At 42.3% G+C, this 23,104-nt stretch overlaps 1 protein-coding gene across 1 annotated transcript; it reads right to left on the bottom strand.

Moving 5' to 3' along the window:
- Positions 1-3,299: 3,299 nt before the first annotated feature.
- LOC106583009 (solute carrier family 2, facilitated glucose transporter member 1) lies at positions 3,300-22,092 on the bottom strand. The gene is made up of 10 exons (XM_014166728.2): positions 21,722-22,092; positions 14,193-14,288; positions 10,341-10,501; positions 9,947-10,187; positions 7,698-7,860; positions 7,270-7,457; positions 7,056-7,160; positions 6,841-6,942; positions 6,476-6,679; positions 3,300-6,300 (listed from the first exon to the last, which is right to left on the bottom strand). Exons 1-10 carry the CDS (start codon positions 21,737-21,739, stop codon positions 6,100-6,102), a joined length of 1,479 nt encoding a protein of 492 aa, XP_014022203.1. The 5' UTR covers positions 21,740-22,092; the 3' UTR covers positions 3,300-6,099.
- Positions 22,093-23,104: the final 1,012 nt, after the last annotated feature.

The following is a 23,104-nucleotide window of genomic DNA, read 5'->3' as shown; positions in this document are numbered from 1 at the left end:
TGGTATGAGGGCCCAACGTCCACAGGTGGGGGTTGTGCTTACAGCCCAACACCGTGCAGGACGTTTGGCATTTGCCAGAGAACACCAAGATTGGCAAATTCACCACTGGCGCCCTGTGCTCTTCACAGATGAAAGCAGGTTCACACTGAGCACATGTGACAGACGTGACAGTCTGGAGACGCCGTGGAGAACGTTCTGCTGCCTGCAACATCCTCCAGCATGACCGGTTTGGCAGTGGGTCAGTCATGGTGTGGGGTGGCATTTTTTGGGGGGCCGCACAGCCCTCCATGTGCTCGCCAGAGGTAGCCTGACTGCCATTAGGTACCGAGATGAGATCCTCAGACCCCTTGTGAGACCATATGCTGGTGCGGTTGGCCCTGGGTTCCTCCTAATGCAAGACAATGCTAGACCTCATGTGGCTGGAGTGTGTCAGCAGTTCCTGCAAGAGGAAGGCATTGATGCTATGGACTGGCCCGCCCGTTCCCCAGACCTGAATCCAATTGAGCACATCTGGGACATCATGTCTCGCTCCATCCACCAACGCCACGTTGCACCACAGACTGTCCAGGAGTTGGCGGATGCTTTAGTCCAGGTCTGGGAGGAGATCCCTCAGGAGACCATCCGCCACCTCATCAGGAGCATGCCCAGGCGTTGTAGGGAGGTCATACAGGCACGTGGAGGCCACACACACTACTGAGCCTCATTTTGACTTGTTTTAAGGACATTACATCAAAGTTGGATCAGCCTGTAGTGTGGTTTTCCACTTTAATTTTGAGTGTGACTCCAAATCCAGACCTCCATGGGTTGATAAATTGGATTTCCATTGATTATTTTTGTGTGATTTTGTTGTCAACACATTCAACTATGTAAAGATAGAAGTATTTAATAAGATTATTTCATTCATTCAGATCTAGGATGTGTTATTTTAGTGTTCCCTTTATTTTTTTGAGCAGTGTGTATATATATATATATATACAGTACCAGTCAAAGTAGCCACCCTTTACCTTAATGACAGCTTTGCACACTCTTGGCATTCTTTCAACCATCTTCACCTGGAATGCTTTGAGACGCATCTAATGCAAAAAGCAGGATAAAAAAGAAATGGAACGCACCTAAGCACAGGCAAAATGCTAGAGAAAAACCTGGTTCAGTCTGCTTTCCACCAGACACTGGGAGATTAATTCACCTTCAGCAGGACAATAACCTAAAACAAAAGGCCAAATCAACACGGGAGTTGCTTACCAAGAAGACAGTGAATGTTCTTGAGTGGCCGAGTTACAGTTTTGACTTAAATCTACTTGAAAATCTATGGCAAAGACCGGAAAAAGGTTGTTTAACATTGATCAACAACCAATTTGACAGAGCTTGAATCATTTTGAAAAGAATAATGGGCAAATGTTGCACAATCCAGAAAGACACAGCTGTAATCGCTGCCAAAGGTGATTCTAACATGTATTGACTCAGGGGGTTGAATACTTATCTAATCAAGATACAGTATATTACTGTTTTATTTTTACTAATGTTAAAGTATTTGCTGTGGTAGATTTTTGTAAAAAAAATGCCAATTAAATCCACACAACAAAATGTGGAAAAAGTCAAGGGGTGTGAATATTTCTGAAGGCACTGTATGTATCAGATAAAAAGGTGCACTGAACGTTTCCTATGCAGCATTATGAATAAACCACGAGAGAGTGGTGAGACTCCATAGCCATAAAGTCCCAACCGTATAGTCAGTATATTCACCCATTATAAACTCAGCAAAAAAAGAAACTCCTCTCACTGTCAACTGCATTTATTTTCAGCAAACTTAACATGTGTAAGTATTTGTTTGAACATAACAAGATTCAACAACTGAGACATAAACTGAACAAGTTCCACAGACATGTGACTAACAGATATTGAATAATATGTCCCTGAACAAAGGGGGGTCAAAATCAAAAGTAACAGTCAGTATCTGGTGTGGCCACTAGCTGCATTAAGTACAGCAGTGCATCTCCTCCTCATGGACTGCACCAGATTTGCCAGTTCTTGCTGTGAGATGTTACCCCACTCTTCCACCAAGGCACCTGCAAATTCCCTGACATTTCTGGGGGAATGGCCCTAGCCTTCACTCGCTGATCCAATAGGTCCCAGATGTACACAATGGGATTGAGATCCGGGCTTTTCGCTGGCCATGGCAGAACACTGACATTCCTGTCTTGCAGGAAATCACATACAGAACAAGCAGTATGGCTGGTGGCATTGTCATGCTGGAGGGTCATGTCAGGAACCACCTGCAGGAAGGGTACCACATGAGGGAGGTGGATGTCTTAGCACTGTCTTAGGCATCTCACAGTATGGACATTGCAATTTATTGCCCTGGCCACATCTGCAGTCCTCATGCCTCCTTGCAGCATGCCTAAGGCATATTCATGCAGATCAGCAGGGATCCTGGGCATCTTTCTTTTGGTGTTTTTCAGTTAGTAGAAAGGCCTCTTTAGTGTCCTAAGTTTTCTTAACTGTGACCTTAATTGCCTACCGTCTGTAAGCTGTTAGTGTCTTAACGACCGTTCCACAGGTGCATGTTCATTAATTGTTTATGGTTCATTGAACAAGCATGGGAAACAGTGTTTAAACGCTTTACAATGAAGATCTGTCAAGTTATTTAGATTTTTACGAATTATCTTTGAAAGACAGGGTCCTGAAAAAGGGACGTTTATTTTTTTGCTGAGTTTATGTGTAGATAGGGGTCATTCAGAATCTACTGTTTTCTGTTGTCCCCATGTGATTACATGTGTGTGAGGGGAATGTGCACTCACCCAAATGTTCTCTATGTCTGAATCTCTTCTATAGAGAGTGAGAGTGAGTGTGACACGGAGAGGGAGAGGGAGAGAGAGAGAACACAGTCTCTGACTGCATGATTTTCAAAGCTTCCTTCCTTTGATGCAGGGAGAATCGCATCTGGCCACTTACCCAGACACGGACACACACTCACTGATGCACATTTACGCTCACACACATAGACACCCAGGAACGCACGCACGTGTACACACAAACAGACACACACACATCTACACTTACATAGGACGAGACACTTTTGTTTCCCTGGCAATAGCATGGTGGCACTCAGGAACCAATAAGGATCTTCTCCTACTTGCTTATGAAAATACTGTAGTATACATCAAACCATTAACTACATGATTTAGATCGGAAAGCATATAAATTATTAGAAAAGTAGCTAGGTTTTAGAGCATCTGTAGTCACTGATTACAATCTGAACTCAATTCTTGTGAAAATAAATAACCCAGCTAATTTCCATGTTTCCCTGTATGCTTGTTTTATTTTATTGATTAAAAAATCCAACCACACATCTTACAAAAGAAAAGAAGACCATCAGGACATTGACATCATAGCACACTGTTTTACAAAAGATTGTTCTGTTGGAGGTTCATATTCACCCAACATACACACAGGTGCTTTTACAAAATGTAAATTAATACTGTACTAAAATTTTGAGAAAATAAAAACATCTAATAAATTAGACATCTAATAAATAGTATATATCATTCAATGGTTCATGTACAAAGTTGAAATAAGATTGTGTTAATAGTTATCTCAAACAATATTTCTTCAGAGAGCAAATCTGAGAAAATAAAGGCAGCTGTGTTTATTATGCAAAAATAGATGTACAACTACCGATACGAGTAGTAACTAAAACAAAAAATATTTATACATTTGGGTTCTCTACTATCTATTGTATTTACATTAAACGTCTTGTGGCCTCATTATATGCAGTGATGGATTTCTTCAACTGTTTTATGCAAACATCATGTGTTAATAAATGTGTTTATAAAATGCCCAAACATAATTGTCAGAAACTTAACACACAAAGTACATTGCATTTGATTTCAGTCCATAAGTGCATCTTTTGCTCTCCATCACAGGGTCGGAGTTCAATCCGACATATGCCAAGTCTTTGGTGCCAACATTGATCCTTCCATTTGATGACTTAGGGCGACTTACAGTCAATGAGGTTGCAGTGTTTAACCGACAGATTGTTGGGGGAGGAGACAGTACTATAGAGTCCCATATAATTTCAAAGACGCATACATATATTTGCATGCATGTGAATGCACACAAAGTCGTCATGGAATGATTACAATGGATGTTTCTTGTGGAGTTCTGTTTGGGTCAAGGGCCATTACGAAAACCATTTAAACCACTTTAAAACCATATTCACTTTAGACTCGCTGGATTAGCCTATATTTGATAGCAAAACATATTCTGCCTACCTTTTGATTTCTAATAACATAGACCTGTGAATGTAGGGAGAGGTTAGGCTAACCATGTAGTTAAAAAAACAACAATGACATCTAAACCAAACTCTTTTCATTAACATAACGGGGTTCCACATTTTGTAGAACATTTTGAGCCATGCTCCAACTACTATTACGGAATATTTTTTTGTGACAAAACAACCAACATTGTGGATGATAAAATGCCGCTAAAAACTTTTCTCAAAATGCCTTATAAAATGAAAGGAAAACTTATTGAAGTGGCACAGGTGGAGTCGCCTGATTCAGCCACCTATACAGGGTTGTCAGCTATGTGTCACAAAACATAACTGAACAATATAACAGCCCCTACAGTGCTGAACTATGCAAAGGCATTGTGGAGTTACAATAACAAAAATCACAACTTTTCTAGAAACATGGAACATTAGTTGTGAGTCTGACCCCAAAGGGTGTAAAAGTACTTTCAGGATGAAGCAGACCTTGATAAGGCTGGAAGCCACATTACATATTAGACCCTGTTTGAAAGGAAGCCTGTTGTGAGGGACTTAAATTTCGTTTTAGCGGGGGGTTACGCTCATATTAGCATGCAGTGAAACAGGCTTACGTTGCTTTTCAACAGTTTGCTCTTATGAAGAAGCAGATGAGTGATTCCAATGATCAAATCTACTGTCATAATCAAGGCGCCAACTACCATCACAAGTGCCAGAGTAGAAATATCTCAACTAGTCCTATGATTTCATAGTGTAAAATTCATGCTCATGGGTATTGCTTGGGAATTAAATATTACATGTACACATACAGTACTTACAGCCAAAAAGTATGCACCCAATGTTTGATAACATTTTTCTAACAGTGCTGTAATTCACTAAGAAATAAACCTCATAAAAAATGACTCTTCATGATTTGATTTATTTTTCCATAAGAAACAAATATTTCTAAAATAATCAAAAACCTATCTGGACAGAAGTTAAACATTTGTTGGTCAAAAAATATTTACATGGCATGCAATGTCTTGAGGGTCTTGATTGATCCAGTAAATAATTTAGGTCATAAACAGAGGGTCTGTGTAATAAAGATACATATTGTTATATGTAGCCTCAGACATCCCCTATGTGGAACACAATAACCATTAACTGTGGTTTAGTCTCTGGACTGGCAAAGCAAGTCAATTTGTGGTACGATACAGTAGAAGGCCTTTCATTGAGGGCACTGCTCCCCCTGTTGGAAAACAGTACAAATGTCATATTTCAATTCCACAACAATTGCTCAAATTTGCTGTGGCTACACTGTTGCTACACAGTATGCTCTGTTTCATCAAGTAACAAAGGGAACAAAAACACAAATTCTGAACTTTAAAATCATCCCTTACTTCAATGAGAAGTACTGAGACCTACATAAGGGACATAAGCATGGATATCTAAACTGACAAAATGAGTAAGGCAACAGACAAAATAAGAGAAAATAAAGTAAAAGTAACTTAGCGGTGACCGTTGTATAATTGAAGACCCCCCTTTTCGTTCTTCTAACCATCTACCATTCCAACCCACCTTCAGCCACCCATGTCCCTGCTCCCACCAAGTTAGTGTTGTGATGAGAAGAGAAAGGAGCTAGAGACGTTGAGACAGGGGATCGGGAGGGGGGATCAGGGCATCTGTTCTCTGCTTGGTGAAGATGCCTGAAATGTAATGACAACCAGTGTGTCAGTTTAGTAGTCAGTTTGCACGCAGTTAGTGAGTGGTCCCCTCAGGTTGGGGTGGCCAGAGAGGGTTCAGGGCCGGGCCTCATCAGCGGGAGTGGAACGAGGGGAGAGGGGAGGGACAGGTGCTTAGAGCTGAGAGTCAGCCCCCAGGCTGTTGAGCTCCTCTGGCGAGTGCTTCTCTCCACCAGTGCCAGCCGACTGGCGGAACCCGGCTGAGATCTCGTCAAACGTCCGGCCCTTGGTCTCAGGCACCTTGAAGTAGGTGAAGATGAAGAAGCTGATCAGCAGTATGGTGAAGATGACAAAGACATAAGGGCCACACAACTCCTGTAGGGCGAGACGGAGAAGAGAAGAAGAGAGAACATTGATGACACAGTTTATTAAGCAGTCGGCTCCAAACGAACATGTATTCAAACTACCAGTTCATATATATCAAGATTAGTATTTCTACAACATCTACCATGTTGAGCATCTGACTAACAAGGTTGTGCTCAGTGCTTACCGCTACATACGGGAAGGCCATGCCCACTATGAAGTTGGCAGTCCAGTTGGAGAAGCCAGCCACAGCGAAGGCCGAGGGCCGGGGTCCCTGGGAGAACAGCTCAGCCACAATGAACCAGGGGATGGGACCCGGGCCGATCTCAAAGAACGCCACAAAGGCAAAGATGGCCACAATACTCACGTAGGACATCCATGGCAGCTTTTCCTGATGGAGGACAAACAGACAGCAGGGGGTTAAATTACTGGTATTCATTCTACATATTACATTAACAAGGACTAGTATGAAAAAACCAAGTGTTTTTCCTCATTGATTCCTTATGAGAGCTGCTACCATTATGTGAAGTGTGTTGTAGTTAGTCTAAGTACCAGCAGAGCTAGAGCAATGGTCATCAGGACGGCAGCGCCTGCCATTCCTATCAGCCCCAGCAGATGGAGAGACCTGCGTCCAGTGCGCTCTACCACAAACAGCTGAGGAACGGAGAGAGGGTTGAGTTATACTGTCTAAACACAAATGAAGTGCATCATGCATCGTGTGCACCAAAAATGACACAAACACACCAGTATCTGCCATAGTTACTCACCGACACCACAGTGAAGGCTGTGTTGACCACACCGGCACCAATTGTAGCATAAACAGGCTGAGCAACTCCGGCCCTCTCAAAGATATCGGTAGAGTAGTAGAAAACCTGGAGGAAACCAACAGCATATTTTAAAGTTACAAAATAGACATGGCAGTATAGGTGTTTGTGTATGTGGAGTGTGTGTTAGGGGTGAGAAGTATGAGAAGTAACTCACAGCGTTGATGCCAGACAGCTGCTGGGAGAGTTGGAGCATGACGGCGATGAAGATGGGCTGGCGGTAGAGTGGGGAGCGGAACAGCTCTGGGATGGTCACCTTCTTCTCCCTCATCATCTGCCTGGCCTCCTCCTTCATCTCCTGCATGTCTGCACTCACGTCTGTGGTCCCACGCAGCTTCTTCAGGACTGACAGAGACAGAGAGAGAATGGAGGTTACATTACAGTCTGCTAGGGCTGGGTCACTCCATACCTGGTCAATTCAGACAATTTTGGGATTAGTTTAAATTCAACTAATGAATTGAAAATAAGCCATTATTTTCGATTCAGAATTTTTTCAAGTCATTCAAACTGACAGACCTGAAATTTGCTGAACTGATGACATAAAGCGTATGAATGTGTGTTTGTGTGTAAATGTACTCTACTCACCAGTTTTGGCCTTGTTCTCCTCGTTGCGGTTGATGAGGAGGAAGCGGGGGCTCTCGGGGCAGAAGGGCAACAGGGCACACTGCGCCAGGGCTGGGATGAAGGTGAAGCCCAGCAGGAAGGGCCACAGAGATTCGTTCCCCATTAAGGCCTCCATGCCAAACACCTGAACCAAAACACATTGTTAGACCACCATCAGATTAAGCCTTCTTGTGCAAACTTCTGCCATACCTTACTTATTTGTTAACCTAAAGACGTACGAGCAGCCAGACCGAGCCAGTCTCAGGGATGGCTAACTCTGGAGATCCATTCGATCTATAATAATAATAATATATTCCATTTAGCAGACGTTTTTATCCGAAGAGACTTAGAATCATGCATGCATACATTTTATGTGATCCGGGCAATCAAACCCACTATCCTGAAGTTGCAAGCGCCATGTTCTATCAACTGAGCGTTAAATCCGCTTGTGTTTTTTTTGCATGTTTACGTGTGGAATAATCTTCAAAATCAGACATTTTATGATTCGCTGCTTCTAGGGCAATTCAGAGGGCTGATTGAGGACATATTTACTGAAACATATATTTATTTTCTATGATTGTGTTCTGTATCTCTGTTTTGCTTTGGTAGTGTATTGATGTGTATATTTTTGTAATTACTGGGCTCATCTGTAAATGAGACCTTAGCCTGACTCCTTTTCAAAATAAAGGTACAACATTTTGTTTCGTTACAGCCTTATTCAAAAATGTATAAAGTTGTTTATTTTCCTCATCAATCTACACACAATACCCCATCATAACAAAGCAAAAACAGGTTTTTTGAAATGTTTACTAATCTATAAAAAAATTGAAATATTACATTTACATAAGTATTCAGACCCTTTACTCAGTACTTTGTTGAAGAACCTTTGGCAGTGATTACAGCCTCAAGTCTTCTTGGGTAGGACACTACAAGCTTGGCACAGCTGTATTTGGGGAGTTTTTCCCCTTCCTCTCTGCAGATCCTCTAAAGCTCTGTCAGGTTGGATGGGGATGGTTGCTACACAGCTATTTTCAGGTCTCTCCAAAGATGTTCGATCGGGTTCAAGTACGGGCTTTGGCTGGGCCACTCAAGGACATTTAGAGACTTGTCCCGAAGTCACTCCTGCGTTGTCTTGGCTGTGTGCTTAGGGTCGTTGTGCTGTTGGAAGGTGAACCTTCGCCCCAGTCTGAGGTCCTGAGCGCTTTAGAGCAGGTTTTCATCAAGGATCTCTCTGTACTTTGCTTCGTTAATCTTTCCCTCGATTCTGACAAGTCTCCAGGTCCCTGCCGCTGAAAAACGTCCCCACAGCATGATGCTGCCACCACCATGCTTCACCGTAGGGATGGTGCCAGGTTTCCTCCAGACGTGACGCTTGGCATTCAGGTCAAAGAGTTCAATCTTGGTTTCATCAGACCAGAGAATCTTGTTTCTCATGGTCTGAGAGTCTAAGGTGCCTTTGGCAAACTCCAAGCAGGCTGTCATGTGCCTTTTACTGAGGAGTGGCTACCGTCTGGCCACTCTACCATAAAGGCCTGATTGATGGAGTGCTGCAGAGATGGTTGTCCTTCTGGAAGGTTCTCCCATCTTCACAGAGGAACTCTAGAGCTCTGTCAAAGTGATCATCGTGTTCTTGGTCACCTCCCTGACAATGGCCCTTCTCCCTCGATTGCTCAGTTTGGCCGGACGGCCAGCTCTGAGAAGAGTCTTGGTGGTTCCAAACTTCTTCCATTTAAGAATGATGGAGGCCACTCTGTTCTTGGGGACCTTCAATGCTGCAGAACTGCAGAACTGTTTTGGCACCCTTCCCCCTTCTCAGAACTCTACGGAGAATTCCTTCGACCTCATGGCTTGGTTTTTGCTCTGACATGCACTGTAATCTGTGCGATCTTATATAGACACGTTTGTACCTTTCCAAATCATGTCCAATCAATTGAATTTGCCACAGGTGGACTTCAATCATGTTGTAGAAACATCTCAAGGATGATCAATGGAAACAGGATGCATACATTCTCATAGCAAAGGGTCTGAATACTGTAAATAAATAAGCTTTTTGCTTTGTCATTATGGGTAGTGTGTGTACATTTCTGAGGATTTGTATTTACTTAATACATTTTAGAATAAGGCTGTAACGTAACAAAATGTGTAAACAGTTAAGGGGTCTGAATGCTTTCTGAAGGCACTGTATTATCCATTATTCTCCATATAATATCCTTGTGGACACTGGCACTGACCTGTGCCATCAGGATGCCCGTGACAATGCCCAGCTGGTGGAGGGTACCCAGGGCTCCTCGAAGGGCAGTGGGGGCCACCTCACCCACGTACATGGGTACAAAGCCAGTTGAGAGGCCGGAGTAAAGTCCCACCACGAAGCGCCCGATGATCAGCATCTCCCACGACCTACCCATCTTAGAGAAGCCCATGAGAGCAGCGGAGACAAAGGCCAGCACGTTGGCCATGAGCATGGAGTTCCTCCTGTAGGCAGCACAGAAATAGTCATGTCAATTACAGTCCAATTATTGTACAAACCTTTACATGTCACACATATTAAATAGTACATAGGCCATCCATGTCATATAATCTCACATAACACAGTTGTAAATAAACATTGTGAAGTTACATATTTACCTGCCAAAGCGGTTGACAAACAGGCCCACGGAGAAGGAGCCAAAGATACCGCCGACAGAGAAGATGGCAACGGAGATGGCCCACAGGGTGGTGAGGGAGGTCTTGGGGATGGGCTCATTGTAGCGTTCGACCCATGTCTCATTGAGGAACCTCTCAATAACCTAGCAGAGAAGGGAAACGAAACAGTGCCAAAGAAAGAAATCACAGTCAAATGTTCACTTGTTTTTTTAATTGAAGTTTCCTTGTCCTCATTGCCATTGGCCAGGTGACTGCTGTTTTGGTGTCTGGCCAGTAGATGACGGTATAGGATTGGATTTCAGGGCCATGTTTCGTACGAAAGCGTTCTGAACGTTGTAGATAGAATTGCCACAAATAGAGCCGGCATTCTTATTCTACATGTCAGAGATGCATGTTTGTCCTACATAGCATATTTCTATCTGAACGTTCCAAAAAGTTGCGTCCTGCTGAACACGCCCCTCGTTTTCCTTCAACAAGGAAGTTTATGAAAGAGCGAAGTGTTGGGTTTCAGCCCCTTCCCCCACAGTGACTTATCAGTGTTGACAAAAATACATAAGTCCGCCCAGCTTGTGATGGAAGTTAAGTAGTACAGGCTGGGAGGAATGTGCCCTCTATCTAGAACTTCTAGCACTCAGCACTGAGCCCTGCCTCCTCCTGTCCTCCTCTCCCAAATATCACCGCTGGCTCCCGTCATGTGCTTTGCTGATAGATTATACAATATACTTTTTTACCGATACTTACATAACGCTGAGCGATTCATATAGAACTGATAATGTATGTATAAGTCAGCTGAGGGGTAGGCTGTTCAAGATATGGCATAGGGTATATCATACATTATACAGACCCAGAAAGTTATCCTAATTATTCTGCAAAGAAGTGATGACAAATCTTATATAGCCTAGCCTAGTCAGCCTAACACTGTTAATAGTGTCCAATAAAATAAACATTCTTACAGATAGAGAATGGCTGGTGTCTGACTCAAGACCTAGCAAGCACCTGGCCACAATGAAATACACTGTTCATTCATGACCGTTGACCCTGCTCTGATTAAAGTGTTACTGCCTCTGTGGACTCCTTCCTGGCTGGGCAGGCAGTCAGGTCTGTCTGTGCTACAAGGTGCCCAATTTGGAGCGGGCAGGGAGGCAGAAGGACAGACAGGACAGCAGCCCAGGGCCCTTGAGAGACACCTAATCTAATCAGTGCTGCACTCTTTAGAGCGGAGGGCCTGCGTCACAACAACCAGCATCACTCCATCCCTAATCATAGAGAAAGAGAGAGAGGGGGAGGAGGGTTGGGTTGGGGATAATCTAGGGTTTCCATATACAGTAGTAATGCTGTTCTCACATTTACCCTAAATCTGGATGTGTCTCTATGTTCAGCAACACTGTCGTTTCTGTGAACACTTCCCTGCACTCTGTATGTTGCTCCTAAACGGATGTGGCATGGTGTGGTATTACTGAGCATGTGTCAGTGTGCTTACAGTATTAGTGTTTTATTAGAATGTTTCTTCCACTTTGACATTGCAGAGTATTTTGTGTAGACTATTGACAAAAAATGGCAATTAAATACATTTTAATCCCACTTTGTAACACAACAAAATGTGGAAAAAGTAAAGGGGTGTGAATACTTTCTGAAGGCACTGTATGCATTAATCAATATCAGTAGTACTATAAAATAATGTAAAACAGTGCTGGATCCCAGACAACAAGTGGCAGCGCAAGGTAGCCACTTATGACATAATGACAGACAGATGAGTGTGTGTGATGGAGCAATAAGTTGTCTCCTGAGAGGGGAACACCAGGAGGAGTAAACTCAGACTGCAGATTAGTGGGATGAAGGGACATGTCCACAGAGCCCTCATTTGCCAAAGTTAAGGTAGAGGGCCTGTGTACCCCGTGTATCTAGAGTAGAGGCTGACCAATATGTTTTTCTGGGGTCCAATACGAATTCCGTTTTTTGGGGGGAACAAAACTTACCGATACCGATATATCTGCTAATATACTGTTTTACGCCGGGGAAATTAAAAACCAAACAACTATCCAAGAAATATGCTTCAAATGTTGATTTCTTACATTGTGACAATAATGACATATCATGAGAATGGACGCAAGTGTTCAGATAAGCATGAGATTCACGTTTTTCATCCTATTTATTGAATATCAGTTACCGGTGGAATTATCGTCCGATACTGATATAGCAGTAAAAGGCCAAGATGTAAGGGATACATTACCTTGGAAATAATGGACAACACAGCGGGGCGAGGTAGAGCTGAGTCCCTTTGCAGAGTTCATTTTTCCAAGGTAATGTTCAGAATGGTGGTGTTTATCCCGCTTATACCACAATTGCCAAAGAAAACAATACTTAAGCACACATTTACCGGTAAAAATAAAAAAATATATATTTTCATTTTTATAAGCAAATTCATACTTTCTCATCATTTGGTTGCTCTCATCATCCAGCAAAGTAGCTGCATTTATGTTTATTTAAGCTATTTTCTATTGACATTCATTTCGATACATCCATAACAATGAGCTGATGATGCCCCCGTTTTGCCTGGCATAGCTAGAAAAGTTGGCCTTCTCATCAGGACACTTGTTGACACTGACTGCTAGTTACAAGGAGATCGCACTGCATATCAAACACTAGGCTTGAAGATAGCTAAATAGTTTGTTGCTAGTAAACCTGCCAATATGACAACCGAATTCTAAAATATCAGTTGCTGAAATCAGCTGGTCAAACTAGAAACGTGGGAGGATTTGACAACTTTAGTGGCGGAGGGCAGAGGAGAAATATATGTTCATCACTCACCACGTCAGGTGATCAGATGTTCCCCAAAAAATATGTCTCTGCAAAAACAAATCAATGCCAGTAAGCCAGCTATTTTTTATCCTCGTTGGACCTGCGTTTATAATGTATTCAATTTTAGTTTGTGTGGTTGTTGGATTAGCTTTCTGTAACTTTGTAGCAAGTACTGTCTGCATGTGTAGGCGGATATTGCGTCATGATTGCAAGGCGTCCTGATATCTTTTCAAACTTTTCCACGTTATCTGGTTTGTGTCCATTCTTGTATGCCCTTCTAGCCAATCAGAAACAAGTATTCAACAATGCTGTGGTATAACATCTGATAATATCGGTAAACCGATATATCGGTCGGGCTCTAGTATCCGGGCAACAATGCACCTGGAACTTTGAGCAGAGCTGAGCACCACAAGGTTTGTTCAGACAAAGAGAAATACTGTGTGTGGCTTAGCCCTTTTACCTAAACTAAGAGATTCTTATGGACCACATGATCAAACATCCCCAGGCTATTGTGAGCTTTTAGTAAACAAAACCATTCTGTAGAGTTAGCACCTACAGTAAAAAGCTGTCCAGGGGATACACTTACATGTGCAACAGTTTGAAGGTGTAGGGTCAAAGAAACTTGTTTAAGTTAATGGAAAAGAGGTTCATTTAATTGATGGAGTCAGATCTCACTAAGAGCTCCTAAATTATGTTTCCTTAACGGGGTGAGTAGCACTCTCCTGGCTTTCTCCTCACCTACAGCATGGAAACACTCCTTTACACATGAATCACATCACAGAGGTCCTCTAATGGAGAGAGCCTTGGACGAGATAGGCCTACGTCGAGTTATTATTAGCCCCCTTCTTTTCACGTGTTGCAGGGAACATCTTGTCTGGCCTAGACAGGCACAGGGGGAGTCCTGACTGGGAAAAGGTGTCAGTGACGATTTGAAAACGGTGTCGTTGGGATAAATATAGACAAGCCTTCCACGCCCAATTCCGATCAGACACATCAGCCCCCCCTCCCCACCCAATCTCATCCCTGTGGACTCACCTTCTGAGGGGCGTTGATGACACCTGTGTTGTAACCGAACTGCAGCGAGCCAATCACCGCTGTTCCTACTGCCAGCATCAACTGGAAGGTTACTTGCTGCAAAGAGACAGGAGAGAGTCAGTTAGAAATCACCTATCCTCCAAATCTTGAAGGTACCTGGAGTTGACAGGCTAATTGTCTTATGATAACAAATCTGTAGGCGAAGTTATCCCATTGATGCCATTCCATATAGGCCTAGGCTAGATAGGCCTTTAGGAATATTTTGAGTGAGAACCTCAGTACTGTACTGTAAGGGTTAATCAACTTAGTTTTACAACATCCATTGACTTCATCCTGTTCTACTAGTTAGACAAGTAATTTCACTATGAACACCCTGAAGAGTGACAAGCACAATGTCCTGATTCTCCTGACTCATGTCCTTTGCATGGACCTTCTGTGTTGTTTTGACTGCACATCACTTTAATGAATGTGGCCGTGGTAATGTTTTAGTTCCTAAATGCTTTTTGTCCTCCTCCAAAATGTAAAAAAACTTGCCTAACTTGAGCTGCAGTTTCCGTAGAATGGGCTAGTATCCGACATTGTGCAATAGGTGGTTGTACTGCCCCAAATGCGTGTGATAGTGACGCAACTTGCAAGAAGGCAACCTAGCCTCAGTCCAAGCAGACAGGAGGGGGGAGTTCATCCTCAAACTGTCCACCTTAGGTGGTTGACTGTAAATATTGGTGCATTAGGATCATGTGTCCTCACCCAGCTCTCTCAGGGGAGTGGTGGTTTAGTCCCAGGCATTGTTCTTGTTCCGGTTAGTTCTAAAAATCATTTGATGGGCTTAATCCCAGTGGAGCCCCAAGGCAGGCAGAGATTATCCTCATACCATCAAGTTAACACACACACATAATCCTTTTCAGATGAGCCATTATGCCACTTTCACATTTCATGTAGTGTGTCTGTGGCTAAGTCAGTATTGTAGGCATATTGGGGTTTAGGCTACCCATGAGTCGATTTTTTGAGTTGGTTACAATCGTGTGGAGAAGAGGTATGTGGGTTACTGGTAATGGGAGTTTTCCACTGTTTGGGAGTTGTCTGTATCTGTGTTGATGTTTTGGTAGTGACATGGCTGTTCTGTTAAAGTTAGAGTTAGCCTTAGTGGTTCACACCAGTAGTGATGGCAGCTGAGATCCACTTTCTTACTCATGTTGTGATGTGACTATATTGGGATTCCAAACTTAAAGCCAGTGTAGTTATGACAAGGTCCCACATGTCTGTAAAATGTGTGTGAAAGTGAACCCTCCCAAAACTGACACATAGGCTTTAACACATTGTTACAAAAAGTACTCAACTATATAAACTAAGATATTGAACTTGCATGATTTCAGAGTTGCATCATTGGTTGTTATAGCCTACATGTGTTTCTTATTCATGGGTTAAACTAGGCCCACAAGCAGGACTATCTGACAGGGAAAAGGGTTTATATAAGGCAGCTTTTAAGGGCAGTAGTGAAATAAGCTTGTTAATGTCTTAAAATATTTGGTCTTAAAATATTTGTTGAGAAGAAATACTCAAGGCTATTCTAAACAAAAGGGGAGGAATAACATTTTAGTGAATTCTGAGATTCTTGCCTGAGGGTATGAGAGGGTAGGAAGCTAGTAAGTTTGGAAACACTCACTGCGCAGTGTAGCTCAGTAATAGAGACCCAAAAAAGGGCAGGCCTGAAAGTTTTGTGGCCCCACCCCACAGTAGCAGGTTGACCAATAAGGTTCCACACAATGAATGAGTAGATGGGGTTCAACGAGTGCATCACTGGGTTGTTATAACCAGCCCAAGTACAGGATGTGAACACACACCACACACAAATACACATGTTCAGGAATCCAGAAGTTTTAAAGCTGTTGGCAAGGTTCTTAAAGGAGCCATGCTTCCTTTCAGTGAACCAGTTATGTCATTCTTATATAGACAATAACTCCCTTTCGTAAAAACACCAGTTTCGAAATTAGCAAGAGACACAGTCTTCCTTCAACACCACACTCATAGGCTACCTCCATCTTGTTCACTCAAAAGATGTGCAAGATTTAAATGGCCACTGCTTGAGTGAGTCTGGGACCCTTTACCACAGACAAACTGGTTTGCAAATACTCCATAAATATGGAACTTCACTGGAGTGTGTGTTTGGATATGTATGTGTGTGTGTGTGTGTGTGTGTGTGTGTGTGTGTGTGTGTGTGTGTGTGTGTGTGTGTGTGCGTGTGTGTGTGAGGAACTATGAAACACTCCTCTGTGACATTGCGTTTAAACTACATACCAGTGCGTAGAGGGAGACCATGCCTTCCCCCTGGCCTAAACACACACACAAACACACACACTGCAAGGAGGAAGAGTTAGGGCAGATCTTGTGTTCTATGCTATCAGAAAACATTCCAGTGTGTCCTTCCTGAAAGGGGATGGTCATGTATCATTTACCTTGGAAACAATGAAGTCACACCCTCCAGCTCGGAGATGGTTGTCGCAGCCTTACAGACTAACACTGGCCATTTAAACACATCATTTCACCATCTTTGTAAAACAGCTGGCGCCACCAGCCGGGTTAACATTCCGGCTAAAGATGTATTAATTTGCATTCAAATGTTTACTTTGAGTCATTTGATTAGTTAAGCTATACAAAAGGACCTTGTTATCACATGATGACTGATGACTCATGCCATGTTCAATAAGGAACTAAAGGTACAGGTTATATAATAAAACAACAACATTGTCAATGAAAACAGCTTTCATTGAGACAAGAAAATCAGGAGAGTTTAACTGGCATACCGACAGCATATTACCATTTTTAGAACGTGTTTATGTTAACATTTTCCTGGTTCTGTCAGCGCAACTGAACCTCCATGCAAATACATCTCCTTCTCCTCAGGAGTGAGTCTGTGAATTTCTGCCCAGTCACAGTGATGTGGCTGGCGTATTGTTGACTGTGGCTTTAGGCCTAGTTGGTTATAATTGAATGAATCTAACTTGGAAAAATACAAATGGAATATTTAGATATACAACCTTTTTCCAAAAAAGTGTTTTGCATGATTACAATCAACGTTTACATTTCAGGCCTGCCTCATCTAATGCCTCATCAGTGAAACCTCTTCACATCGATGTGATGCATGAGATGAGCAAACATCTAAAGTGATCATTCGGCCTGTCCTTTGAGTAACAGTTTACTCAACAAAGTCCAATGGTTAAATTCTTGGAGGTAGTTAGGTAAATGAGATCTACTTCATAAGATCAACACAAGCAGTCCATTAAGGAAACACTGACGCAGGAGCCAGTGTATACTGTGCTGATGAATGACGATGGTGAGACTGTTCTTAAAAGGAACGAAGAACAGGGGTTGGACCAAAGTTGTATGTAGAGTTGTGAGAGTCAATTCCAAGTGTAAGATATAACCTTTTTTCACATAAGCACTTTGCTGCCTAATGTCTGTGATGAAAGCCCTAAAGCAGACACTACTGGTTTTTGGAGGATGTCTGGTGAAATAGAATTACTTCCTGCTCTGTAATGTTTACAGCCACATCTTCCCTGTAAATGGCACCTATAACGCAATAGTTTAGTTCTAGTGAAATGAATCACCTTTGTCTATAATCTAGAATTGTCAGTGGTCCCTCTCTTCTAACACCCTAGCCTCTTCTAAAATGACTGCTGGTACACGTTGCATCATATTGAGTGGTAGTCTGTGAGTAAACTGTTGTGGACAGATCTAAGTAAACATAACTGGTATCGTAGAATCTGTGTGGAAGGAATGTGATGCCTGGGATAATGAGCAGCAATAGTTCCGGTGTTTGGCTTTTTTCATCACTGGTTATTTGGACAAATCATTCTTTATTTAATTTATCTGTTTCATAGTGTCAGTTGTTTTTCTTTTTCTTCAGTTTAGTCACATGATTTCTCAATTTGCAGTACGTGTGCCCATCAGTTGTGCAGCCAGACTTATTTGCCATTCCTTTGGCCTCATCCCTCTCAACTATACAATTTTTCAATTCCTCATCAATCCACAGGGATTACATTTTTTGTATAGTCATTTTCTTAATGGGTGCATGCTTATTAATCACTGGGATAAGCAATTTCATAAATGTGTCAAGTGCAGCGTCTGGTTGCTCCTCATTACACACCACGGACCAACAAATATTCTTTACATCAACAACATAGAAATCACTACAAAACGTATTGTATGACCTCTTATACACTACATTAGGCCCAGCCTTTGGAACTTTGGTCTTCCTAGATATGGCTACTATATTGTGATCACTACATCCAATGGATTTGGATACTGCTTTAAAGCAAATTTCTGCCGCATTAGTAAAGATGTGATCAATACATGTTGATGATTTCTCTCCTGTGCTGTTTGTAACTACCCTGGTAGGTTGACTGATAACGTGAACCATGTTGCAGGCACTGGTTACAGTTTGAAGCTTCCCAGGCTGCAGGTACTAGTTACAGTCTGAAGCTTTTTCTTAAGTGGGCAGCCTGATGAAAGCCAGTCAATATTTAAATCAACCAGAAAATATACCTCTCTGTTGATATCATATTATAAAGCATTTCACACATGTTATCCAGATACTGTTAGCACTTGGTGGTCTATAGCAGCTTCCCACCAGAATGGGCTTTAGGTGAGGCAGATGAACCTGTAGCCATATTACTTCAACAGTATTTAACATGAGATCCTTTCTAAGTTGTACAGGAATCTGGTTCTGAATATAAATGGCAACACCTCCTCCTTTGGCATTTCTGTCTTTTCTGTAGATGTTATAACCATGTATTGCTACCACTGTATCATCAAAGGTATTATCTACGTGCGTTTCAGAGATTGTCAGAATATGAATTTAATCTTTTACTTGCAAATGATTGATTTCCTGAACCTTTTTTCTTAAACGACATATGTTAACGTGGGCTATTTTTAGCACTTTCTGGGAGGCTTGATTGTTTTCATTGCTTTACTGGGAAGCTTAGCAGAGGCAGACATGCTCATGTTATTTATGTTAGCGCAGGGTGAGCTGCACACAGTGGTCTTCCTACTAGGGCACACCACCTCAGTGCTAACAGTATAACTCTGGTTCATAGGCCCATGATTACTGCATGCAATAGCTGTGTGATCAACAGAGCCATTCAGGGCAGTAAAAGGGACATACATTATGTTACTTGCATTGTGTCTTCCAATGCCCCTAGGATAATGTACATTTGCTGAAGCATTATGACCACTCAGCAACACAATGGTAGGGATTAACTGAGCTGGGCTTGGGTCATGGTCTTAAACATACATAGAGGTCAATGGATAGACTGGGTGGTAGGCATGCAGACAGACTGTTGTCAGACTGTCTGCTACTAGACATATGTGTGTATTTAAGATCCATCTCATTTCCCACTGATTCTGGTGCAAGAGTTGGTTCAAACCTAACACAATCTCAGATACAGTACAGCTCTCAGGAGAACAAGAGAATGGGCCTTACAGATGTAACCAAACTCTCCTTCACATGAATAGCAATTAGCAGAGAGGTCAGTACAGTGTGTACAATATCTTCCACTTCTTCTAGGAAACTAATTAGGCTCTACGTTTGTGCCAGTTTCAATTACAGCATTCCCAGATCTCTTAATCCCATATTTTATAGAAAAGAGTCATTAGGCCTCATTAGAACAAACACATTGACACATACATTAACGGGCATACTGAAAGGGCAGTCATGCAGAGGGAAATACAGCTAGTGGACCGTCTTGAAGGAAGGCAGTGGATTGAGTGGAATTAAGCTTTTAGAAGGAAGGAACTGAATGCCGGCTTTGGGCTTAATCAAAAGCCTAAACTGTCAGCTCTGCCAAAAATGTAACTGTTTCTTAGAGAGTTATTCCACTCAACACAGACCAGGTCAACTGTATGCTTGACCCCAATTACCTTGTTTCTTACCCAAGAAAAAAGAGGCCTCCACTGAACAAAAAAAAAGCCTATTGTTTAGAGTCGAGCTTTGAAAGGACTCACAATTTGTACACTAACTGCCCATGAATTCAAGTCATGTTTTGATTGTTACGCTTTGCGCCGGAGAGGAAAAGCCCTATTAGTTGAATGCTTGTTATCTAGTCTGTAAAGGGAACAAAGATGTTAGATGGTATTGTTATTTGGAGAGAGGAAGTTAAACAGCCACTAGGTGAGCAGTCAAACAGGGGCGGTGTCTATCTGAACAGGTGTATCAAAGTGAGGTCAAAAGGTACTACCTTGCAGACAGATGGGCCAGAATATCATGTGTGCTTAGAGATGAGTATGGACAAATGCTTAATATTATGCACACATGATTGAACCATGGCTGGTGACAGCTTGATGGCTTTTTGGCTGTTAATTTTCAACCACACCCTGGGTCACCAACACCTGGTTCCACCCACACGCTGACTGCACCTTCCCTGCCCTGCTGCACACACCCAGAGATCATAAAAACCAGCCCGGTATGAAAATCCCAACCACGAGATGCTGATTAATAACACGCTCAGCGCGGTATTAGCCTGGACGCACGCTCAAAGCTCAAGCTGCCTGTCGAAAGCAAAACACTAGCCTAATGGGAATTATGGCTTTGACCCCCTGGTGTTTTCCTACTGTGAGTATTCCCCTGTTCGGACCGCCCCTGGCCATCTGCAGTCCTGGTATCTGTGGGAACAGAACAGGACCATTCCCATCACGTCCATGACATAGCTTTACAGCTGAACGCCAGGAAATCACACAGCTCTGCCAAACCAAAAAAGGGGATACAGAAAAATAACAATATACATGTTCACCATGTCGACCAGAAGTAAACAGTAAGCGAGGACTGGGAGGGACTTTGAAGTTGTCAGGGGGTTAACTAACCACACAGGATCAGCGGTAAGAGTCAGCCATATCAGAGACCAGACGAGTCACGTCTCTTCCTTTTACTACTGTAAACCAACAATAAGCAAATGTTACATTGGACAAATAAAAAAATGAATAAGTGAAGACCTCATATACTGTGATAAAACAGATCATCTCAATCTAGACTTTAATGTGCTGCCTTCCTGTGAGTAATGGCATCATGCTTACATGATACAGGCATGATGTCAACAGAGGGGATGCAGGTTTATTAGCCAGGATACAGGTATTTTATAATCTTTAAAAAGGGATTATGAATAGCCAATTAGGGGCCACACACGTAGGCATACCGCACGATACGACTTGATGCTGGCGCGCATGCTTCATTTCCCCAGCAGCCGGATATCCCACTTTATCCAAATATGCTGGTGAGCATTTACATTTCAATTGAATGAAACAATGAAATGGTGAGTTAGGCAGTGTAACTTCTTGAAAAAAAGTCTTACCATTCTGAAACCATTGACATTAACAAGCGAACCCAACCAGTTTTTCAGAGAAGCTTGTCCCTTTCTCTCTCTCTCTCTCTCTCTCTCTCTCTCAGAGGCACAGACAGACACACAAACACACCGTTTTGTATATTGGTTTCTAACAATGCTTCTAACTAGTCGTTAGCCTCACTTAAGAGTCACAATTACCTTGCCGCCTGAATCCATCGCCGCAGCGTGGCTTGTCGATATTATTGCTGGCAATCTTTAAATGTCAAGACTTTAGTTTGGGTAACTTCCGCGGATCTTCTTTTGGCTCAAACGACGTGTCTCATTTTTACAGATTCCCGTTTAAAAAAATATGACTGATACAATATGTCATAAAAAATAGTAGCTTCTTCTTTATTTTCAGAGTAATTCTTTGCTTCCAAAATGACTTCAGTTCATCTTGTTTATTCCCCCAGTGTTATTTCTGCCATGAGCTCAAAACTTCAGATGAATTATGTCCCAAAGTTTAATTGGGTTGTTGAAGTAGGTCGTTCTTCGAGTAGCCTACAGACTGTTCTTTAGGGAAATAAAACCGTGAATATATGTCCTCTAGTCCGACTACAGTGATTGGCTGACGCAAGAGTTTAGTTCGGCCCATGGAGGTGTGTAGGAGGCCGGTTTCTATCTCTAAACTTCTATTGGTTTAAACGTGCACCGCTTTCACGAGGTTCCGACATTCATTCCGAATAGTGTCACGTCGGTGTGTTGAAGAAATGAGGTAGGTAGTTGTGTTAAGCACATCCTCCTTAATGTGTTTAATTGCACTGATACATTTTCTGGTGTAATTACAATTTGGTGGAGGCGCGAGCCATGTAATAACATGGTTATTATTATTCTGGTCCGCCGCATGCATCAAGGGGGCGCAAATTTACCCACCATTGCTGATAGTTTTAGTTCATGGCGTGAAATGACACTGACAGTGGATGATGCGCCACCTTTTCATCTAATTTGCAAACCCCAAGTAGGCTATTTATAGGCTAACGTGATCTCGCCTACTATAAGGATAGCATCTTCATACTTAATAATTGCTCTCAGTACTTTATCCCAATACTAACAGAGAACAGGTAGCCCAGGCCTTCTAATGATAACTTTGAAGGACAGCCCTGGTTATTAGGCACACACACAAAAAAGCATCCAGTCAGTCATCCTTTGTTTCTCAGCATCTTGCTGTGTTCCTGTGTGTTCAGTCCTTCATAAACAATGTTTCAAACATCCAACATCTGATCTTTGACCAACGCTGGTGATGTGACATGGGTGCCCTCTATTCAAAACCATATTGTGATGGAGATGTTTGTTATTAGAGGCGTGTAAAAACAAATATTTTCATGTGAATAAATGAAACTGCGTAATACCTTTTGTTTCAGATGGCTGGGAAGTGTCCGGTCTGAGCGCATGCAAAAAATTACAAAAATAATCTTGAGTACAGAAAGGAAAATGCGTGTGTTTATACAGTGGAAATGAAAGAGACGGGAACAGGAGAAAAAAATTATAGAAATGGAAGAAATGTGTTCCCTTTTAGTTTCATCTATTCCCTTTGAAACCTTG

Source organism: Salmo salar, chromosome ssa22 (assembly GCF_905237065.1).
Source record: "Salmo salar chromosome ssa22, Ssal_v3.1, whole genome shotgun sequence".
NCBI lineage: Eukaryota > Metazoa > Chordata > Actinopteri > Salmoniformes > Salmonidae > Salmo > Salmo salar.
Note: the sequence above shows the minus strand (reverse complement) of the source record. Positions and strands in the feature narration are given on the sequence as shown.

What these genes read in the sequence shown, in the direction of transcription:
- LOC106583009 (XM_014166728.2), bottom strand. An exon ending in TTTGTCAACCGCTTTGGCAG is followed by an intron (nt 10,188 to 10,340) that starts GTAAATATGTAA and finishes TGCTGCCTACAG; the next exon opens with GAGGAACTCCATGCTCATGG. An exon ending in CCATTGCTCTAGCTCTGCTG is followed by an intron (nt 6,680 to 6,840) that starts GTACTTAGACTA and finishes GTCCTCCATCAG; the next exon opens with GAAAAGCTGCCATGGATGTC.